The 20,404-nt window shown below is 43.0% G+C and overlaps 1 protein-coding gene and 1 long non-coding RNA gene across 2 annotated transcripts in view; one reads left to right on the top strand and one right to left on the bottom strand.

Annotated features, from left to right (window-relative positions):
• Positions 1 to 20,404, top strand: part of LOC113599174 (uncharacterized) — a 113,932-nt gene that overhangs the window by 62,928 nt on the left and 30,600 nt on the right. The window contains exon 3 of the long non-coding RNA XR_008295174.1: positions 938 to 1,040. This is a non-coding gene — a long non-coding RNA (uncharacterized LOC113599174). The remainder of the gene's footprint in view (positions 1 to 937; positions 1,041 to 20,404) is intronic.
• Positions 1,462 to 3,813, bottom strand: NHLH2 (nescient helix-loop-helix 2). The gene has a single exon (XM_027058273.2). The coding sequence runs from the start codon at positions 3,499 to 3,501 to the stop codon at positions 3,094 to 3,096; it is 408 nt and encodes a 135-aa protein (XP_026914074.1). The 5' UTR covers positions 3,502 to 3,813; the 3' UTR covers positions 1,462 to 3,093.

The raw sequence follows: 20,404 nt of genomic DNA on the forward strand, positions 1-20,404 counted from the left end.
AATACATGTCGCTGAGCCCCTGCTACATGCCAGGGATGAGTCAGTTACCTTCTGGTGTAGCAGAGCACCACAGTGCTCCCTTTCTCTTTGGAGGGTGCTGAGCTGCCTTGGATCTGAAATTGCACAATCCTCTCCTGGCCTCACAGGGGCCGTGTGCCTGGGAAAGGATGTTGCCCTTTGCCCTTGGTTCATGTCCGCCTTACTTAACACCAGAGGTGAGGGCCGTGGTCTGGAAAGTGAGTAAAAAGATCCCCCCCTAGCTGTCAATGGGAAGTCTGTGTAGGTCAGTTGGAAATTGAGCTCATAAACCAGGAAAAGGGGGCTGTCAGAAGGTTCTGGAGGTCAGAAGTTGACTCCATTTCTTGGCATGGGAGCAGAGCCGATTTTTCTGTCATACAAGAGAGAAGTGCCATGAGGACTGAAACTGTTCCTAGAGGGGGGGGGGAGACCTCAATTCAAACACTCAGTCCAAACACAGCATGTCTGGAGGCTGGAGGAACCGGCCCCTGCTGCAGTGGCCAGGACTTGGTCCAGGTACAAAGCCAAAGCAGGTTCCATTCTTTTTCATGCCCTAGAAAGTGTGTTCTTACTATGCACCTCCATGTGAAGAAGAGAATGAAGTCTCACTAGGTATCTGTGAACTTGACTATAAGATACCTGGGTGAAAGGTGAAAAATGCTCAGAATCCCAGATATTTCACAGACATAAAACGAAGCATCCACATAATTATAATTTTTACTTGGCAACCAGAGATTTGGTGTGATATAGACTCATGGTTCATAATATTCTACACGTGTGTGTGTGTTGTACATATGTATAAAGTTATTCACGTGTTCTGCTTATACACGGACTATTTCACATTTTTATAGGCTTTTGTAGATGACATTCTTCACATCCCAAGGTTGGTCCAGGATTTAGTTTTTTTTCTTGTTTGCAGGTGTCATGTCTGGATTAGATGTTCGAGTGCTACAATGTACACCTTGTTCTTAACAAGTGCCACGAGGACTCAGTGTCATCATCTTGGGGTCTTCTTACTGCCAGTAAGTAGCCGTGTGATTTAGTGTAGGGCACGTAAACTCCCTGTGCCTCAGTTTCCTAAATCAAATTTGAAGAGGTTGAGTTAATTACTAAGACTCCTTTTAGAGCCAAAAAACCCATGATTAAATAATATTTTTCTGTAAGCATTATAATTTATTCCTCATTGGGAGGAACATGCTCTGTGTCACCATCACATGTAGGATATCTATAGATGATCAGTATCCAAGTTTAGGAAAAGTATCAAATACCTCAGTACATAAATTTGTTAATGTTTGGGTTGTTGGGGTTTTTTTTGTGTGTATATTTTTTAATTAGTTCCTTTCTGAGGATTGTGTCCATTAAGATACTTCATGCTCAGCCAGTATGTTTATTATTTTTCAATAGTATGCTTTAAATAAAGGAGAGAACTTTATTTGATACCTTTATTTATATGCAAAACAGCGCACCATTCATGAGATATGAAAAACTCGTCAGATAGAAACCAGGTTATATCTATTTTCACTACAAAATATTGCATTATATAAAGCAACAGAGACACAAAAAAACCCTGAAAAAGACTAAAATCTTTGGATAGCAGATGTGTGGTTTTTTTTTTCCCTTGTCTCTAAAATACACTCCTTGTTTTAAGAGTTTCACAGCTGAGAACATGAAACATTTTCAGGTTATAGACTTTTCTTTTTGGTTGTCACAGAGGAAAGTAGTTTTGAAATCTTTTTTTTTTTTTTTAGGAAAATAACTTAATTTCCTAAAATCATCCCACGCACAAACAGCACACACACACACACACACACACACACACAAAGAAGCTACTGTCCTTATAAACAGTTTGTAAAGTACTTTTCAGACATAACTACACATAAGAATAACAACACTTACTTTTTTTTAAAAAACTATAATAGTGAAGTGCTAATGTTGCTGATCTCACAACAAAAGAACCTTTTCAAGAACAAACATCTTAATATATAAAATATGTTTAGAAACAGGGAGAAGTGGGAAATTTGTTATACAAGTGCAATATAATTAGAGCAAAAAAGAAAGACCACAGTATAATCTCAACAGACACATAAAAAGTTAGACATAATTATTCCACAGGAAAAATTGTAAACACTTGACTATAAATAAATTGGCACAGAGTATCCAAAGTAAAATTATCACCACTCTGAAAAATAAATGTCTTGAAAAAAATACTCTACTCCTTCTAACATAAATAAAAATAGGTTGTCTTTTGCTAACTGTACCTATGGGTCCACATGTTTAAGGTCACAAATAGATGTTTTTGGATATATAAAGGGGCACTTCGCCTGAAAAAGCAATCAGATATTAAAATTTCCATTTAAATATGGATTCTCCTGTCTACATCAGTGTCCTACCTTGGGGTTAAAATCTCACCAAGATCAAATCTTCCCACAGTGTGTCTGTTCTTTATCTTTTAAGCTTACCAATATTCAGGGTTTGTCTATTTTATTTGGATCCCAATATAATCTTCCCTTCCACAGCAGAATGGAAACTTTCCTGTTCCACCGTTCTGTGCCTTAAATCTCTACACTGGAGGAGAGTCCCTCCCACCCCCTCCAAATGTTAGGTGATTTGTCAATTAGAAAAATCCCAGATAGTCTAAAGTTAGGAGGCTTTACTCTGAGCTTCTGAGCTCCTGCCCTCATTCTTTCAAAACGTGAAGATCTGTGGGAGATAAATGGAGAACTCAAAGCCTCCAGTGAGCTAAAGCAACCACCCTTAAAGGGATCCTAACACACGGAGGGGAGGTTTGGAGGCTGTGCGTTGCGGGTGCCTCGGGGAGGCTCGCCTGGAATAATGCCCCCTGCAAACCCGGGGGCTCGCCAGACAACCCCACCTTCCCGAGTTGGAAACCTTCCCTCGACTCCCCGCTGACCGGAGAGAGCTCGAACGCGTGGCAAGCTTCCTCCCGCGTCCAGGCCTCTCGCAGCGGCTGTCCGGCTGGGCGGCCCTCTCGTCCACCAGCCCTGCGGCTGCCCCCCGGGGCCGGTGGCGCTCCCCCGGCTTCCGGACAGGCGGCCTCCCGCCGCGCCCGCGGCCCTACACGTCCAGGACGTGGTTGAGATAGGAGATGTAGCAGATGGCCAGGCGCAGGATCTCGATCTTGGAGAGCTTCTTGTCCGGGGGCAGCGTGGGCAGCAGTTTGCGGAGCTCGGCGAAGGCCAAGTTGAAGGCCTCCACGCGGATGCGCTCGCGGGTGGCGTGGGCCGAGCGGTACTTGGCGGTGGCGCGCCGGCGGCGGCGCTTCTCCTCGCGGCTCAGCTGCTGCGGGTGCGGGTAGAGCGCGGCCCGGCTGCCGCCCTTGCCGTCGCCCTCGGCCTCCTCCACCGGCTCCAGGTCCGACACGCTGCCCAGCACCTTGGCCTCCGCGCCGCCCAACGACTCCGGGTCCGAGTGCGCCGAGCTGGGGTGGTCCGAGTCGGCGGCTTGGTCCGGACTCAGCATCATTTTGGAAGCTGAGGGGGAGTCAGAACATCAATCAATACAAGGAAGGGTCTTCCTTGGATCCGAGGGAGAGCGGGCGAGGGCCTACCGGGCCGGCCCTCGGCGCGTCCCGGGTCTCCTCCCCACCCCAGGCGGGCGCGCTCGGCGGAGCTGGCCCCGCGGGCAGGCAGCGCGCGGAGAGGGGCAGACCCGAGGGCCCGAGCCGCGCGTCTCCCCGCGCGGCGGCCAGCGAGGTCCCGGCTGGGCCCCGGCCGCATCCCGGACCCGACTGCTCGGCCTGCGGGAGGCCGAGACCGGCCTGTGGGCCCGGCCCGGCCCGGCGGGGAAGCGGCAGGCCCAGGAGGCTGCGCGCGCGTCCGGTGCCTACTTCTGCCAGAATACCGACCCGTCAGGCCGCCTGCCTTCCTTCCCCTTCCCTGACAAACGAACGATGCCGAACGGCGAGCACTTCTGGGGTGTACGCGGGGCGGGGGGACGCCGTGGGCGCCCCGGCCCCGAGGGCCTTGGACCAGGCAGCCGGAGGCCGCGGCGCCCGCGGGCCTCGCACCAGTCTGGGGCGTGCGGGACGGCCGCGGCCGTGGAGGGCGCCCCGCCCTGGAGGGGAGCCCCGGTCACTAGTGTGGACGGAGGGCAGGCGGCCCGGAGCGGGCAGCTTCTCCGTCCCCCTCGCGCTTCCCCGGAAAAACAAAGCAATGACTGAACAAACGCGAAGGCTCCTTTCTCCGGAAAATTGACCCTTTTGCCCTCGCGGCCCCCCGAAGCACCATCTGTCACGCAGACAGCCACACACATCGGGGACCTAGGGGCGCGGCGACGTGGCATGAGACAATGCGCCCAGCAGCCGGCCGACCACCTCACGGGGAAAATGCCGCCGGCGGGGTAGTGGCGGGAGGGGAGGCTGGGAGGGAAAGGGAGACCCGGGGCGGGAAGACGCGACCAGAGCTTCCTCTCCAAGGGCCAAGCCCGGTGCTGGGGGGGAGGGGTCGGAATCGAGAGCCCCGCAGCGGCGGCCTGGCCCAGGCGGAGCGGGGCTGTGCTCAGCTCTCCTGGAACGACGCCTTCCCGGGAAGGCCGCCCCGCCGGGCTCCTGCCGGGGCCTCGAGCTCCGACACCGACCGCGCGCCTCCTGGGAGGGGGCTGCCCACAACCCCCGGGGCTCGGGTGGTCGGCGGTGGGGGTGGGGGTGGGGGGTGGTCCGGCCTCCAAGAAAGGGGCCGGCACCTGCGGGGCAGCGCGCACCGACCGCCGGCGCCAGTGGGAGAGCACCAGGCCGTGGGCCCCGCGCGTGCAGCCCGAGAGACGCTCGCCGCGGGAGAAATCCGTGGCGGCGAGGAGTCGGAGGGCTCGCTTCTAAAGAAACAAAAGCCAGGGAGGTGAGATCCTCTCCTCGCGCCGCGCTCGCCCAGGAGCGAATGTGTCTCCAAGCTGGCTCGTACTGCGCTGCGAGGAAAGCGGGTCCCCGAAGGCAAAATAAAAACAAATGCTCCAAGTGAGCTACATGTGACTCCCTACGGGCTTCTCTCGGGTACGTTTATAAAGGAGAACAACTTGCACCTGTACATTCGGCTTGAAAGGGCATAAATAAATTGGCGAGTGGTGGAAAATCACAGTAAGCATCGACATAGTTGTAGTGCGGCTAAAAAGTTCCCGGGTTGCCTTCAAAGCATGCTAAATTCTCCTCCAGATATCTTTTTAAAATAGTCACAAATAGCATGTCGTGCATACATCCATTTCACAATTAGCTGAAGTACATCTATGAAGACGGTATGAATAATCTAACTTAGTTCCAAGGTGGGAAAAAAAATTACTTAAAGGAGCCTTACCTTGTAAAAGCCTTCTCGATAATCTTTTCTCCAATCTTTTAGAGTTACAAATCCCAAAGAATAGAGGGGAGAAATTCCGAAGTATATATTAAAAGCAGCAAATATTTATTACATTCGAGTGTGAAAAAGCAGCTGTCATCTCGCTGGTGTCCACAGCGAGGGACGATAGTGTCTCAGGATGTGGACGATGTAAATGATTGTTCACTTAGTTGATAGACCAAAAATGCCTTCTCCTTTTAATTGTTCTCAAACATTTCGGGAAATTCGTTGTTGATTTTTTTTTTTTTAAATGAGGTGTTGAAAAGTCTCGTGCCTTTTTTCCTCTTCTGGGTCTCTATAAATAACAAAAGAGATGCAGAGATAAACACAATCACATCAAAGGGCTGATTCCTCCACTTTCTAATAGTGGAAGAATCAATAAGAAAGATGGTTACATTAGATGAGATCCTGCTCCTGTAGGACTCCTTTCCTTCCCTTAATACCGTGGAGAAGAAACTGGGAAGAGCAAGGCAGAGATGCGATCTTCCTCAGAAGTGATTTTTTTTTTTTTTTTGAGATAAGGCTTTGTTCAGCTGATGTCTCCCCAGTTCCCAGGAACACAATACTGTAACTCGGGGCTAAGCTTGCCTCTTCCTCTCTCCTCATTTACTTGTAGATTGTATAAACAGGCACCTATTTGCAGTTTCAAAGTCTTCCAAGGCTTGCTAACACCTCCCACCCCCACCCCCTCCTTTCTTTACCTTATAGCAAAATACATATAGTCTGGCTTGGAGACGCTTGGAGAAAGGTTCCTGGAAAGTGAATGTCTCCCGGAGTAACAGTGACAGGGACGCGGAGAAAGACGGGAGAGGGTGGGAGAGCCAGAGCAAAGAGGCAGAGATGCGTGTGTGGCTTCTTGGCTCTCCTGGTACCAATTGATTCAGCCTGGAGATGGTGGAAGAGATAAAGGCTTAAGAAGGGGGATGGAATTTTTTTCCCCTAAATTGATATTTAATGGGAAATCCTATTGGACAGAAACCTGGACATGAGTCACTTAATTGGACTTGACATCTGTCACAGTGTGGGAGTTTTCACAGCCCAAATATTTTAGCAGATCAGATTCCCACTGAATCTGTGCCATAAAATATAACAGTTGAAAGCAGTCCATGATAGAAACCTTAGCCTCTAAACAGAGTCTCTAGCCATTATCAGACTATTTCTTTTTTTCCGATTATTGATGCAGTCTTTAAGTGCAAATAAGCAACATATTGACTGTGGAAAATTTCTCCTCACATATTAGAAAACCGGCATCTTCCCCTAATGTTTGGGAAAGTATTTGTGTCCAGAACATGAGAATATATACTATATATGGTACTATAATAAATATATTCACGTATGTAATGGCCAACATTTATTAGTGATCATCAGAAGATATTTGATCAAGACTTGATGAAGCATATTCATGTTTTTGAAATATATCCTGCCACTGGACTAATTTTCCAATATGTGGTTTAAAAAAAAAAAACAAAACCCCTTTCAATAGATTAAGTCATTGGTGGAACTGGGAACAGAATCCAGGCATTGTAATTTCAGAGAGCACTCTAGGAGACCATCCTACTTTCCTAAACATGTTTGTTTTTCTCTTTACCCATTCGTTCATTCAAGTTAAAGTCTGGCATATTACATGTGTTGATTACTGCACTTCATTTTTGCTTATTTTACCATGTGAATATTTAGCGTAGGGGCAGTGCATTGGGCCAGGATGTAAACACACACAAATCACCAGTGTATTGCAGCACATTATGCCTTTGCTATACCCAACCCCGTGGCCCTGAATTTATATGCCTTATAACAAAAGGGAAAATCTAGTTCAATTACTTGGCCACTTTATAAAGACACTGTTAGTCTCCACCAACTAAGTATTATTTGCAATCATTTTGGCTTTTTTGATTGTGTAAGCTTAAAAGAAATAAAGAAATACTGTAGCCTTATTCTCCATGTCAATAATTCCCTGGGGGAACATTTGTTGAGAGAGGACTCCTCATTTTTCCTTCTTTTTCAATTTTGCTCTAAAAACAGGTTTTATCATCAGGGGAGAGGATTGATCAGCCTACCCCTGGGAGTGACCCTCATGGCTGCCACCAGTCCTGTTTGCCTTTGCACACATATTTCAGCCTATGGGAGATGCCTGGACCGGAATGGGGTGGGGGTGGGGAGAGTAGGAAGTGTCTCCAAGGAAAATGGGCACCAACACTTCCCAGCTTTGCCTCTGCCCAGCCCCAGCACAGAAGCATGTTTTAGATATCCCCAGGACGTTTCAGCAGAGGCAGAAGCCAGCTGCATTTAGGTGGCAGTGGAAAGAGGTGAGTGGAGGAACTCCCCAAGGTGTAAAGATGAAGGGAAAAGGGAGGTTTCCCCATTCTGGCCAAGCATCCACACATAGCCACCTGTGCACCCAGATGCGCACCCACAGATACCTGTAGTCTCACCCCCCACTACTCATGTAATCTGGCTGGCTCTATTAGACTGCTACACATTCAGACTGACAAAGTGAAAAACCTGGTGAATCTAATCACCATAGCTCATGAGACCATTGCTGCCGTGGGAAGCCACTGGTATCTCTAGTTACCCTGGTGTTGGAGGAAGGAAGGAAGCGGGGGGAACATACCAGGGCAGATCAGATCCTGCCAACGTGTGTGTGGATCCAGATACGTTCTTTTTTACATTCAGGCTTACCAATTCCATACTGACAGCCTGCGTGTACATAAAGCCCTTGTAAACAGGTACATGCTTAGACTCATACATAGCCATGGCTGGATGCACAGTTATGGTCACAAACATGAATTCACGCTCACATACGTGTGCATTCTCTCTTCCAGGAAAGCCTCCCCCTCTCCTACTGCCACCTTTGCCTTTTCTAAGACCTCCCTAGCACAGATGGTCCCTCCTTCTGTGCTTCATAAGCACTTTTTTTCCTATCCCCCTTAGAGATTACATATCGTACACGGTGATTCTCGGTTTCCATACCTGTGTTTCCCACTAGGCTGTGACGCTCCCAGGGCAGGTCTGTAGCTCATGGCCCCAGCACGGATGTCTGAGTTTGACACATTGTAAGTACTCAGTACTATGGTGAATGACCCCCTGTGTACAGAGGCAGCTGGAGTATTTGTAACACAGAAGCATTTCCATCAAAATACCCTTAGTTTCATCTGTATTGGTTTCCTCCCCTATAAAAGTGAGGATAATAATCCTACCCTCCTCCCTTCACAGGCTGGTTATGAGACTCACCGCATGTGAAAGTATCTTCTAAAATACCAAGCATCATACAAATGAAGATACTATGGAGTATTAAGAGTAATATTACCTAATATTACCTAATATTAAATCAGTAGGGAGGTGGCAAGCAGTGATTTAAAAAGCCAGACTTCCTGGCTCTATCATAGGCTAGCCATGTAAACTTAAGGGATTTACTTTACTATCCTGGACCTCAGTTTTCTGTCTATAAAATGGGAATGAGAAAAGTATATCATGTTGTTATGTTATGTCATTCTTTTTCTAAAGACGAACAAAGATAATCTGTGTACTTAACTGAATGCCTAAAACTCATGCTCAATCAAGTTGACTATTCATATTGTTAATAATATTACTGTTATGGTTCAAAATAAATATTGTGAACCAGAAATACAAAATAAAATTACATGAAATATAAACATATCCGTATACTCACCCCAATTGTGTGTGTGTGTGTGTGTGTGTGTGTGTGTGTGTGTGTGTCTGTCTGTCTGGCAACTAACCTACAGTGTGCACTTTCCATGTCAAATATAGGTCTAGGGACTTTACACATATTAACTCATTTTATCTTCACCACAAAGTGTTGAGACGGGTACTGTTGTTGTCCTGGTTTTGCATATTAAGGAAATTGGGACGCAAAACATGATCTATTCAAGGGTGTACAGCTAATAAATTATGGAGCCAAAATATAGACTGAGGTAGGCTAAACTCAGAAACTGCCACCACTGTGCATTTACTGCTTCTATGGTCATAGTATCCTATACAAATATACTCAGGTAGAGGACTTATTCACCAAAAGAAATGCATATTCTGAAGGAGAAATATATACACACGCACAACATATATAAAATACCACATTTTGCATTCAGAGGTGGTCAGTGTGCAAACAGTTTTAAATACTTACTGTGCATCTAGCATTGTGCCAGACGTTACTGGACTACAAAAGCTTTATAATTATTTGTTAATTCCACTAGACAGCTGTTTCCAATCTATTTTCTTCCATTTTGCACCCTATGAGCAAAAATTTTGAGCATACACATCCAGTATATGTATTTTATTGTTAACAAACTTTATGCAGAGACTACTAGCATATTCTACAATTATAAAGCATAAATGAAAAGACGTTTTTAAGTAATGCTAAACATAAAAATAATTTTTGTTAAAAATTTGTATTAAAATACAAAAGCCTATTAACTGCAAAAAATATTGATAATATATAGTTTTTGGAAACAATAAGCTTCATTTTATTGTAATCATTGCTTAACCCTTTGTGATAATGTGATCTGATGGTCTGGTTTTTAAGCCCAACTTATTTAGAAGCTGGTTTTATGGCAAATACAACAGAAAGGGATGTAATACAAAAATTCAAAGATCCAAATAGTAGTTCATCATTGATTGTTAACTAAATTCTATTTCTGATTTTTCTGTGTTATCTACCAAATGTGCCAAAGTTTCATTGAAATTTGGCTAGCAAATTTCCTTCTAGTGGGAATTTATTATTCTTTTAAGAAATGAGTTCAAAATCCCTGAAACTCTTTATTTGGACACTTTTTTTTTAACAGTTTAGATTTTTCTAAGTATTTTAAGTGTTCACATGTAAGAGATTTTGACATATGGGCACATTTCCATTGTTTTGGACATCAAAAATCACATATAATAGAACAATTTCCAAATATCTCTCTTTAAAATGCCTTTACCGTGGCACAAATTTTCTTTTTAAAAATCACTACTTAACTCTTCTAAAAATACATACTTGAAGAGACACATTTAAGGTGCTTTGTTTGTTTTTAATCTGTTAGCTTCCAATTGACATCCTTTAGTCATAAAAAAATAGATTTGGAACACTTAAATATGAACAGATCTTTTAAGAGATTCTGTAAGAGCTTTGCTACGTACTAATTGATTCTTTGCGGGACATTAGAATTTCATGGTCTCTTCTGGTTTCATGTATTGCAAAGATTCTACCATATTCTAAAAGACTCGTATTTCTAAAACTACATGGGTATATCTGGTATACTTCTTCAACTTCCTTATGGAAAATTCTTGCCTAGGAATTATTTAGTGAATAAATTTTGTTTGTGAGGTATTTCTGGCCCCAGACTCTATATTTGAGTTAAAGAAGCCATTTCCTCAGTGGTTATACGTCCACAACTTTTCCATAAATCATTCTTCAAAAAAAAAATTTTTTTTAATGTTTATTTTTGAGACAGAGAGAGAGCATGAGCAGGGGAGGGGCAGAGAGAGAGACACACACACACACAGAATCTGGAGCAGGCTCCAGGCTCTGAGCTGTCAGCACAGAGCCCGACGCGGGGCTCGAACTCATGGACTGTGAGATCATAACCTGAGCTGAAGTCGGATGCTCAACCGACTGAGCCATCCAGGCACCCCCATAAGTCATTCTTTTATTAAAGATCATTTCCGTTGTGAGTAGCTCCTCTCCCATACGTTTTACCTTTAATGCCCTCTTAAAAAGAGAAGTTCTTGGGGCACCTGGGTGGCTCAGTCAGTTAAGCGGCCAGCTTCAGCTCAGGTCATGATCTCACAGTCCGTAAGTTCGACCCCCGTGATGGGCTCTGTGCTGAGAGCTCAGAGCCTGGAGCCTGCTTTGGATTCTGTGTCTCCCTCCCTCTCTGCCCCTCCCCTGCTCATGGTCTGTCTGTCTGTCTGTCTCTCTCTCTCTCTCTCTCTCTGTCTCTGTCAAAAATAAATAAGCATTAAAAAAAAAGAGAGAAGTTCTTTGTGTATTTGATTATTGAAACAGAATCTGTGAAGTACTGTGAGCTGAAACACGTTAGAAATAGCTGCTCTTTTTTCTCATCCCACTAAATAGCAAACTTCCAACACTACATGATTTGGTCTCATACTTGTTTCTTCAAATCTCCAGCAGTGTGTTGTGTCCCCATGTCTATCAGTGAAATTTGCTGACATGGGAGTGCATTTTAGTTTGTTACCTTCTTAGTGTTTGTGTACTATTTCAGCCTTCTCCCCAAGAGTGGCTTTTGCTATAAAATATGAAACCTTAAATAGGGCGCCTGGGTGGTTCAGTCAGTTAAGTGTCTTGACTCTTGATTTCAGGTCAGGTCATGATCTCACAGTTATAGGTTTGAGCCCCACATCGGGCTCTGTGCTGACAGCACAGAGCCTGCTTGGGATTCTCTCTTTCTCTTTCTCTTTGCAACCCCCCCCACACTCTCTTTCTCTCTCAAAATAAATAAATAAATATTTTTAAAAAGCTTCTAAGTATTTACCATTATATTTAGTGAAATGTTTAAAAACTTTTTTTTAATCTTCACTTATTTTTGAGAGAGAGTGACAGAGTGTGAGCAGGGGAGGGGCAGAGAGAGAGGGAGACACAGAATCTGAAGTAGGTTCCAGACTCCAAGCTGTCAGCACAGAGCCGGATGGGGGGCTTGAACTTACAAACCATGAGATCATGACCTGAGCTGAAGTCAGATGCTTAGCCAACTGAGCCACCCAAAAGCCCCAGATTTAGTAAAATGTTTAAAAGTAGTAGATTATGACATTATTTTAATTTTTTTATTTTTATTTAATTTATTTTTAAATTTACATCCAAGTTAGTTAGCATATAGTGCAACAATGATTTCAGGAGTAGATTCCTTAATGCCCCTTATCCATTTAGCCCATCCCCCCTCCAGTAACCCACTGTTTGTTCTCCATATTTAAGAGCCTCTTATGTTTTTGTCCCCCTCCCTGTTTTTGTATTATTTTTGCTTCCCTTTCCTTATGTTCATCTATTTTGTATCTTAAAGTCCTCATATGAGTGAAGTCATATGATATTTGTATTATGATACGATTTTAAATGTCACTGAAAAACTTAAGAGGTTTGCTCTCTCATGTTTTGGATGGTTAATTTTTAAAATCAGTTCATTGAAGTTTAATTTATACAAAGTAAAATTCACCCTTCAGAGATGGTTCAAATTCTATGAATTTGACAAATGTATAAGTTCATGTAACCAATATAAGCAAAATCTAGAACATTTCCATCACCCTAAAAGCATCCCGGTCTCCCTTAGTAACCAGTTCCTTTGTCCCACCCAACTTCAGATAACCAGTGATCTGATTTCTGTTCCTATAGTTCTGCCTTTTCCAGAATATTGTAAAAATGGAATCATACAGTGTGTAGATTTTTGAGTCTGGCTTTTCCCCTCAACATAAGGCTATTGGGATTCATCCATGTTGTTGCATGAATCAGCAATTTGGTGGTGGTGGTGTTATTTTCCTGGATAGTAGCCCATTGTATGATGTAGCACAATTTGTTTATCTATTCTCAGATGAATCGGCATTTGGGGTGTTTCCAGTTGGATACTAAGACTGCAGCTAAGAGAGGCACCTGGGGGGTTTAGTCGATGGAGCATCTGACTCTTGATTTCAGCTCAGGTCACAATCTCACGGACATGAGATAGAGCTTAAGATTCTCTCTCTCCCTCTCCCTCTGTTTTTCCCCTGCTCACTCTCTCTCTCTCTCTCTCTCTCTCTCAAAAAAAAAAAAAATACAGCTAACAAATTTGGTATAACCATGCCCATACAGGCATGTGTGAGGGCATATGTATATACAGTTCTCCTGTAAATAACTGGGGTGAGATCATTGGGTGGTATGGTGTTTGTTGATCTTCATGAGAAATTGCCAAACTGTTTTACAAAGCAGTTGTATCATTTTACATTTTTGCCAGCAGTGCTCCAGCTGTCCAACAAATTCCCTAGTATTTATTATGTTAGTTTTTAAAAGCTTATTTTAAGCCATTCTAATAGGTGTCTGGTGGTATCTCATTGTAATTTTGTCTTGCATAACCCCCACCCCCTTTCAGCTTTACTGAGGTATAATGCATTTAATAAACTGCATGCATTTAAAGTGCACCGTGTAATAGAGTTTGGGGATATGTGTAGAGCCGTGAAACCATCACCACCATCAGGGCCATGAGCATATCAATTATACTCTTATCCATCCCCGCTCATCCTCCCTCCTGCTCACCCCACAGGAAACCATTGGTCTAATTTCTGTCACTAGAGATTATTTTGTGTTTCTAGAATTTTATATAAATGGGATCAAATATTAGGTTTTCTTTTTTGCGTGCCTTTTCTCAATGGGTCATTATTTTGAGATCCATCTGTGCTGTTGTATGTATCAATAGTTTGTTCCTTATTATTGCAGGGGAGTACCCATTTTACCACTTTCAGAACTCCTTATATGACTGCGGAGATACAAGTTTCTATCTGGGAACATATTTCTTCTGCCTGGAGAACGCCCTTTAACCTCAGGTCAGCTGGCACTGAATTTTCTCACCTATTGTTTTTCTGAAAGTGTCTTTACTTGCTTTCATTTTTGAAAGATTTGCACTGGGTATAGAATTCTAAATTGACAGCTGTTTTTATTTTTTTTTGTTTCAGTATTTTAAATATGTGCTGGGTTGGTTTTGTTTTTTTTTTTTTTTTTTTTTTTTTGGCTTGTGAAGTTTTTGACGAGCAGCCTGCTCTAGTCCTTATCTTTATTCCTCTGTATATCATGTATTCTCCCTCTACTCCTCCAGCTGCCATCAAAACTTTTTCTTTATTTTGGCTTTTCAGCAGGTTAACTCTGATGTATGCAGGTATGTGTGAAGTATTTTGGTTTGCTAGTTTAGTGTCTATCCTCTTTGGAGTTGTCTGAGCTCCTTGGATCTGTGATTTATTGCTATTCATTACTTTGGGGTAATTCTTGGCCATTATTTTTAGATATCTTTTCTTTCCCATTCTCTTTTTCTTCGCCTTCTTGGCTTTCAATTATAAGTATGTTATGATGTTTGATACTCTCCTGGATCTTTGGAATGCTCTGTTCTGTTGTTGTCATTGTTGCTGTTGCTGTGGCCTTGTTCTTTCTCTTTGTGTCTTTTGTGTGTGTGATGGGGGGGGACTGGTAATTTCTATTGACAGATCTTCAAGCTAATTGATTCCCTCAGCTGGGTTCCATCTACTGATGAACATGTTGAAGACACTCTGCATCTCTGATACTGGGTTATCATTTCTAGAGTTTCCCTCTCCTGAAACTCCTCATATGTTGGTACCTGTTGTTGACCTTGTCCACTATATCCTTTTACATACTAATTATAGTTATTGTAAAATCCCTGTTGCTCATTCCATTGTCCGAGTATTGCTTGAGTTTGCTCCTATTGATTGCATTGTCTCTTGACAGTGGGTTTTCTGTGTGTGTGAGTGTGTGTAAACTGTAGTTTTCCAGTGAATACCAGATGTTTCATGTAGAACAGTAGAGACTGAGATAAATATTATTCATGCCAGGAAATGATCATGGCTCTTCTTTGGTTGGACTGTTAGCGTGGAGAATTGAGCCATGTGAGTCAACTCAGTCAGTGTTGGGCTGGCTGTGGGTCTTGGTGTTGCTATGCTGAGCTTCAGTACAACCATAGACTTTAAATTCTTCAAGTGGCAGGCTACTTTTGCCTCGTGGTTAGGATAAGAGCTGTCATGATAGAAGCTTTTCTCGGGATTATCACTCCACCATCAGCTTTCGGCCTAGGTCTCTCGCCATGTGCACGCCCCGTCCCCAGCTACAGACTGCTGGTGTTTATTGCTTTGTACCAGGCTTGTGTTGGGAGTACAAGGACCTCTCTGTTGTTCTACCCTGGTCTAAGTCTTAGGGAAGGACCTATGTACTCAAGCCTCAGGTGTGGGCCCCTCTCTGCATTCCTGCTCCTCCTCCTTATGGTGCTCAAGTTCTGTCTTGGATTTGTGATTGATCTTGAGCAGGAGTTTTCTTCCCCCTCCCCCACTGGTAGGAAACCTCTGCTTGACATTAATTCAGGATCTTGGGCTCAAGATGGTTTTGTGCTTCTCCCCTAGGACTACTCTTTGTATAACCTACTTTCGTCCCACAGCAGGTCTTTTTCTGTGACTTGGGCAACAGTCTTTGCTGCCAGTCCCCCAAAAGCTTAAAGCTTTTGTTTCACATGGGAGAAGAATCTAGGGAAACAAGTGGTGTTTTCTGCCTGAACTCCATGCCTGCCAGTGACCTCCCATACACCTGTTCCACCCCTACTCTCGTTCATGAGCATTCAGTAAAGGCTTAAGGATAAGAGCTTATGAAAACAATGAACTCCCCTTGGTGGGGCCCTCACTATTCTGGACTGACACACGAACCCCCTCTTGGCCTTTAGCAACCCCTTAAAGTTGTAGTTGTTTCTCGTTCCTCACGTGTTTCTTGGCCAACACCTTTCTCTCATGTACTCTTCCATAGGTGAGAGAGTTTGTGTCTTCCACCTCTTATTAGAAGGACTTGTGTGTCTTTGGAACTCAGGCTGTTTCCTTGTTTTGTGATTTCAGCTCTCAGAAAGCTCGCTGAAATTTTCAATTTTATTTTTTATCTGGATTTTGCTCAATATTAGGATGGGAATGACATCTTTGCAGCCCTCCACAGCCTAAGCAAAAGTGAAACTCCATGAGTAATTGTAAAAACTCATGGTTGTCATGACGGCATGGCACTATCATCAAATGAGCTATATCTAAGGATAAAAGATACCGTTCGACTGAGTGTCATTGTTCACTAGTTTACACTGTTAACAGTTTTACATTTTTAGATAAGTTCTTGATGGACCTGCTTAGCTCCACGTGGTGTTTGTTGAAATGTCTGATGTAGCACTCATGTCTGCAATGGAGAGAGTGATGGCTGCCATCTTGTTTGTTGGTGACTGCATTGTTAGTATGATATATAATTTATGGCATCTCTAAATGAATTATTTTTAAGCCATTGGTCTCTTTGTGAGGGTTATTTTCTTAAAGCTAGATAATATAATTGCAAATCCTCTTAACCAAGCACATTCAAACTGCAATACATCACAGTACATTGAAAGGGATTAAATGGCAGAGGCCTCCACTGTCAACCCCTGTAAGTTTGATAACTCCCACTCTGCCCTGAGGATCCTTTTATACCATACATGACATATGGCTACACGACATAAACCCAACTGAAGGGAACGAGGATCAGTCCACATATTATATGTCTGTAAGGCTTAATTTCTCTTTTTAGATAAAACGTTTGCTAGAATATTAGACATAGAAATTAGAAATTATAGAAATTCTAGGGACACCTGGCTGGCTCAGTCAGTAGAGCATGCAACTCTTGATCACGGGGTTGTAAGTTCGAGCCCCACGTTGGGTGTAGAGATTACTTAAAAATAAAATCTTTAGGGGCGCCTGGGTGGCTCAGTCAGTTAAGCGTCTGACTTGATTTCACCTCAGGTCGTGATCTCACGGTTTGTGGGATGGAGCCCCACATCGGGGCTTACTCTCCTATGTATGGGCATTTAGGTTGTTTCAGTACCTCACAATTATGAGCAATACTGACACCTATATCTGAAGTAATGTCAGTTTTTGAAAATAAAATGGTGTTTTAATTTCATACTTCCCTGGGTAGATTTGCCCATCTTGAGGTCCAGAGGGAAGGTGCTGAAGTGCACGGAAGACGTCAGGGAATGGGAGCCGCGTGCAGCTTAGACTCAGCGATGGAAAACCCACATGGTGGGGAAAATGATCCTGCACTCTGGTGGGGACAGTAATGAAGGGATGAGCAGTTGCATGCAACATATTCTTGAAGTCAGCGGTCCCTAAAGAGGAGTGTGTATACCCCAGGGGAAGAGCAAGTTAATCCTTCGGGCTACAGGAAGAAAAGGTTCCAACCACTTTTAAATTTTAGCTAAGATGAAATAACTGTTACCATTCTTTAGTGCACAGAGTGACAACGATGACCTCGTTTGGTCACCAGCCACATGTGCACCCTGCTGCATCCACAGGGGATGGCAGTGGAAGTCACGCGTGTTATTTTGCTCTCGGTGCACTGCAGGGCATAGTAGCCTCGGTGTTAAGGGGGTAGCACTGGTGTGGCTACTTTTTGTTAAAGCAAGACCTTTCCACCATCGGAGAATCTTCAGGGTATGTTTTTTTATGAGATGAGGAGTGCCCCTCAAGATCTTGTATCCCCCATGGGAATTTGCTAGTGAACTCATGCAAAATTACTCTGAAGAGCCGTGAACTAGAAATGGAATTTAACACTTTTCTTTTGTAAAAAGGAAGTCCTCCAAACATACTGACCTTCCTATGACAACAAACGACAGAAAGGAGTTTGTAACCAAGTATATGTTTTCAAAAATAAATAAACAAGCACACTTAATCTGCTCTGCCAAAGTAACAAAAAGTGAGCAAGTAATAATGTTTCAAAAAAACTGGTGCTTCTGAGGAATCATTGAAGGATGGAAATGTGATTTTGTTATCAGAAAAAAATATGTTTCACCTATAAGGAAACCTCATGCCTCTTCCCTTTACAAACAATTTAGAGACTAATTAAAATTAAAATGTTTCCAAAACAAAAGCTTTCAATAACTTTTAAACCCAGATAAATACTAAATATTAAATAAAAATGTAAATATTAAAATGCAGTGCCTTCTGAGGGGCCTGGGTGTCTCAGTCACTTGAGTGTCTGACTCTTGATTTTTGGCTCAGGTCATAATCCCAAAGTGATGGGATCCAGCCCAGAGCAAGGAGCCTGCTTGAGATTGTCTGTCTCTCTCTCTCTCTCTCTCTCTCTCTCTCTCTCTCTCTCTGCCCCTCCCCCACTCTTGTGCACATGTGCACATGCATGCTCTCTAAAAAAAATTTTTTTTTTAATGCAATGCTTTCTGAGTAGTTTGCAGGAAGAAGGTGGGTTTTGGCAGGGAAAAAATGGAGCTTCACTAGCCAAATTTGAATGAAAACCAGTATGTGGAGGCAATGATACACGTCCTTCGTTTGGGTCTCCACATGTTGTAAGATCTCTTTTTCGCTATGCCAGTCTTTAAAACCAAGAGTCAGGATAGACGAAGCTTAGAACCAGAACTTTGAACTGCTGAACTATGAAGAGTTCAGCCAAAATTTTAAAAAATTAAGCATATTCAATAACATTGCTCTCTCTACTTATCATTTGTTAACATTCATTTTAGTGATATTAAAAAGGGCTTTCATATTATTAATAAGGGAAATGTATATATTTTTTAAAAATATGATTTATTATTTGTGTATTCCCTATCAGTACATTGGTACTACATGTAATTTATAAATAAAGCAACAAACATATGCCGAGGGAATGTGTTCAAACAACTTTTTACTGTTTGTGATGTGTGACCAAATGTTTGGAGAGCCCCTTGTAAAAAATGTAGTTAGCAAAGGACCGCTTCACCACTACTACATGACCAGTAGAATTTTTTTATTATTTCTTTTTATTTCCCAATTTTCAGATAGGGTTGATAATAGGGTAGGGCCTTCCCTGCTTCTAAAGGTAACCAATGACACTTTATTTGCACTCTCTAGATAGATAGCTATAAATAGGTAGATAAATAGGGATCTAGATCTAGATGTAGAAAGATACATAGGTATATATGAATATATATACGCACACGCACTCACATAATCTTTCCTTTTTCAACCATTTGAGAATAAGTAGCAAATTGCGTTCTTTTATTCCTAAACATTCAGTGTATATTACTTAAGAACAAGGACATAACCACCCTATAGTTATCCAAATCAGGAAATCAATGTTGACATTGAATGCAGAATTTAAAGATGTTAACCTGATAATAAACGTAAGACGGAGAAAGTAAAAAAGTAAGAATAAATCAAATGCCTGCCTTAGTTGTCTCATCTGCAATATGAAAACTAAGACCATTTAGGTTGTCTCATCTGTAATATGTAAACATAAGGAACATTAAGGAAATGTGGAAAGCACTTTGAAATTTATTTATTTATTTGTTTATTTATTTAATTTATTTATTATTAAATATTAAGTATAAAGTATTAAGTATAAATTATTAAGTAATTTATTTATTTTTGAGAGAGAGACAGAGATGGAGTACAAGCAGGAAAGAGAGAGAGGGAGACACAGAATCAGAAGCAGGCTCCAGGCTCTGAGCTGTCAGCACAGAGCAGGACGCGGGACTCGAACCCACGAACCATGAGATCGTGACTTGAGCTGAAGTCGGACGCTTAACCGACTGAGCCACCCAGGCGCCCCAGAAGCACTTTGAAAATTTTTTAAAAGCTACATGTTGGGGCGCCTGGGTGGCACAGTCGGTTGAGCGTCCGACTTCAGCCAGGTCACGATCTCGCGGTCCGTGGGTTCGAGCCCCGCGTCGGGCTCTGTGCTGACAGCTCAGAGCCTGGAGCCTGTTTCCGATTCTGTGTCTCCCTCTCTCTCTGCCCCTCCCCCGTTCATGCTCTGTCTCTCTCTGTCCCAAAAATAAATAAACGTTGAAAAAAAATTTTTTTTTAAAAAGTTACATGTTAAAGACTGTCATAATTGCTTTATCAATTTTATTTACGTCTATTTATTTACGTCTATTTTGTCTATGTAGCTGCTCTTAAGTCTAACTGTTGTATAACACTGTTTTAAAGTGCTAGGCTGCCTTAACGAAAATTAAAAATCCACTAGTTAAGCTTACCATTAGACTGAGAAGGTGTAATAAGGTTGGTCTGCGGTTACACTGAGCCCAGCCTCAAAACAGCAGGCATGGCCAGAGGTGGGGAGATACGCATGAGTCATTGTCATCGGGGTCTCTGTGGATCAAGAACAGTACTGCTGCCTCGCCACATTCACTGCAAGAAACTGGACTCGATTCGTAGCTGGTGCAATTTACTGCTAATTACCAATACCTTGTAGATTATCGGAGGTTAGGTGAGAAGGGGAGGAAAACAGCCCTGTCAACTTGATGTCGCTTGTTACCAAGAATCCCCAAGAGACCAGGAACTTGAAAGCAAACAGGAGCAGAAATTTATAG

Source organism: Acinonyx jubatus, chromosome C1 (genome assembly GCF_027475565.1).
Source record: "Acinonyx jubatus isolate Ajub_Pintada_27869175 chromosome C1, VMU_Ajub_asm_v1.0, whole genome shotgun sequence".
Classification (NCBI taxonomy): Eukaryota; Metazoa; Chordata; class Mammalia; order Carnivora; family Felidae; genus Acinonyx; species Acinonyx jubatus.

Bases quoted from the DNA above. Each gene is read 5' to 3' on its own strand.
- NHLH2 (XM_027058273.2), bottom strand. From the start codon at position 3,501: ATGATGCTGAGTCCGGACCAAGCCGCCGACTCGGACCACCCCAGCTCG.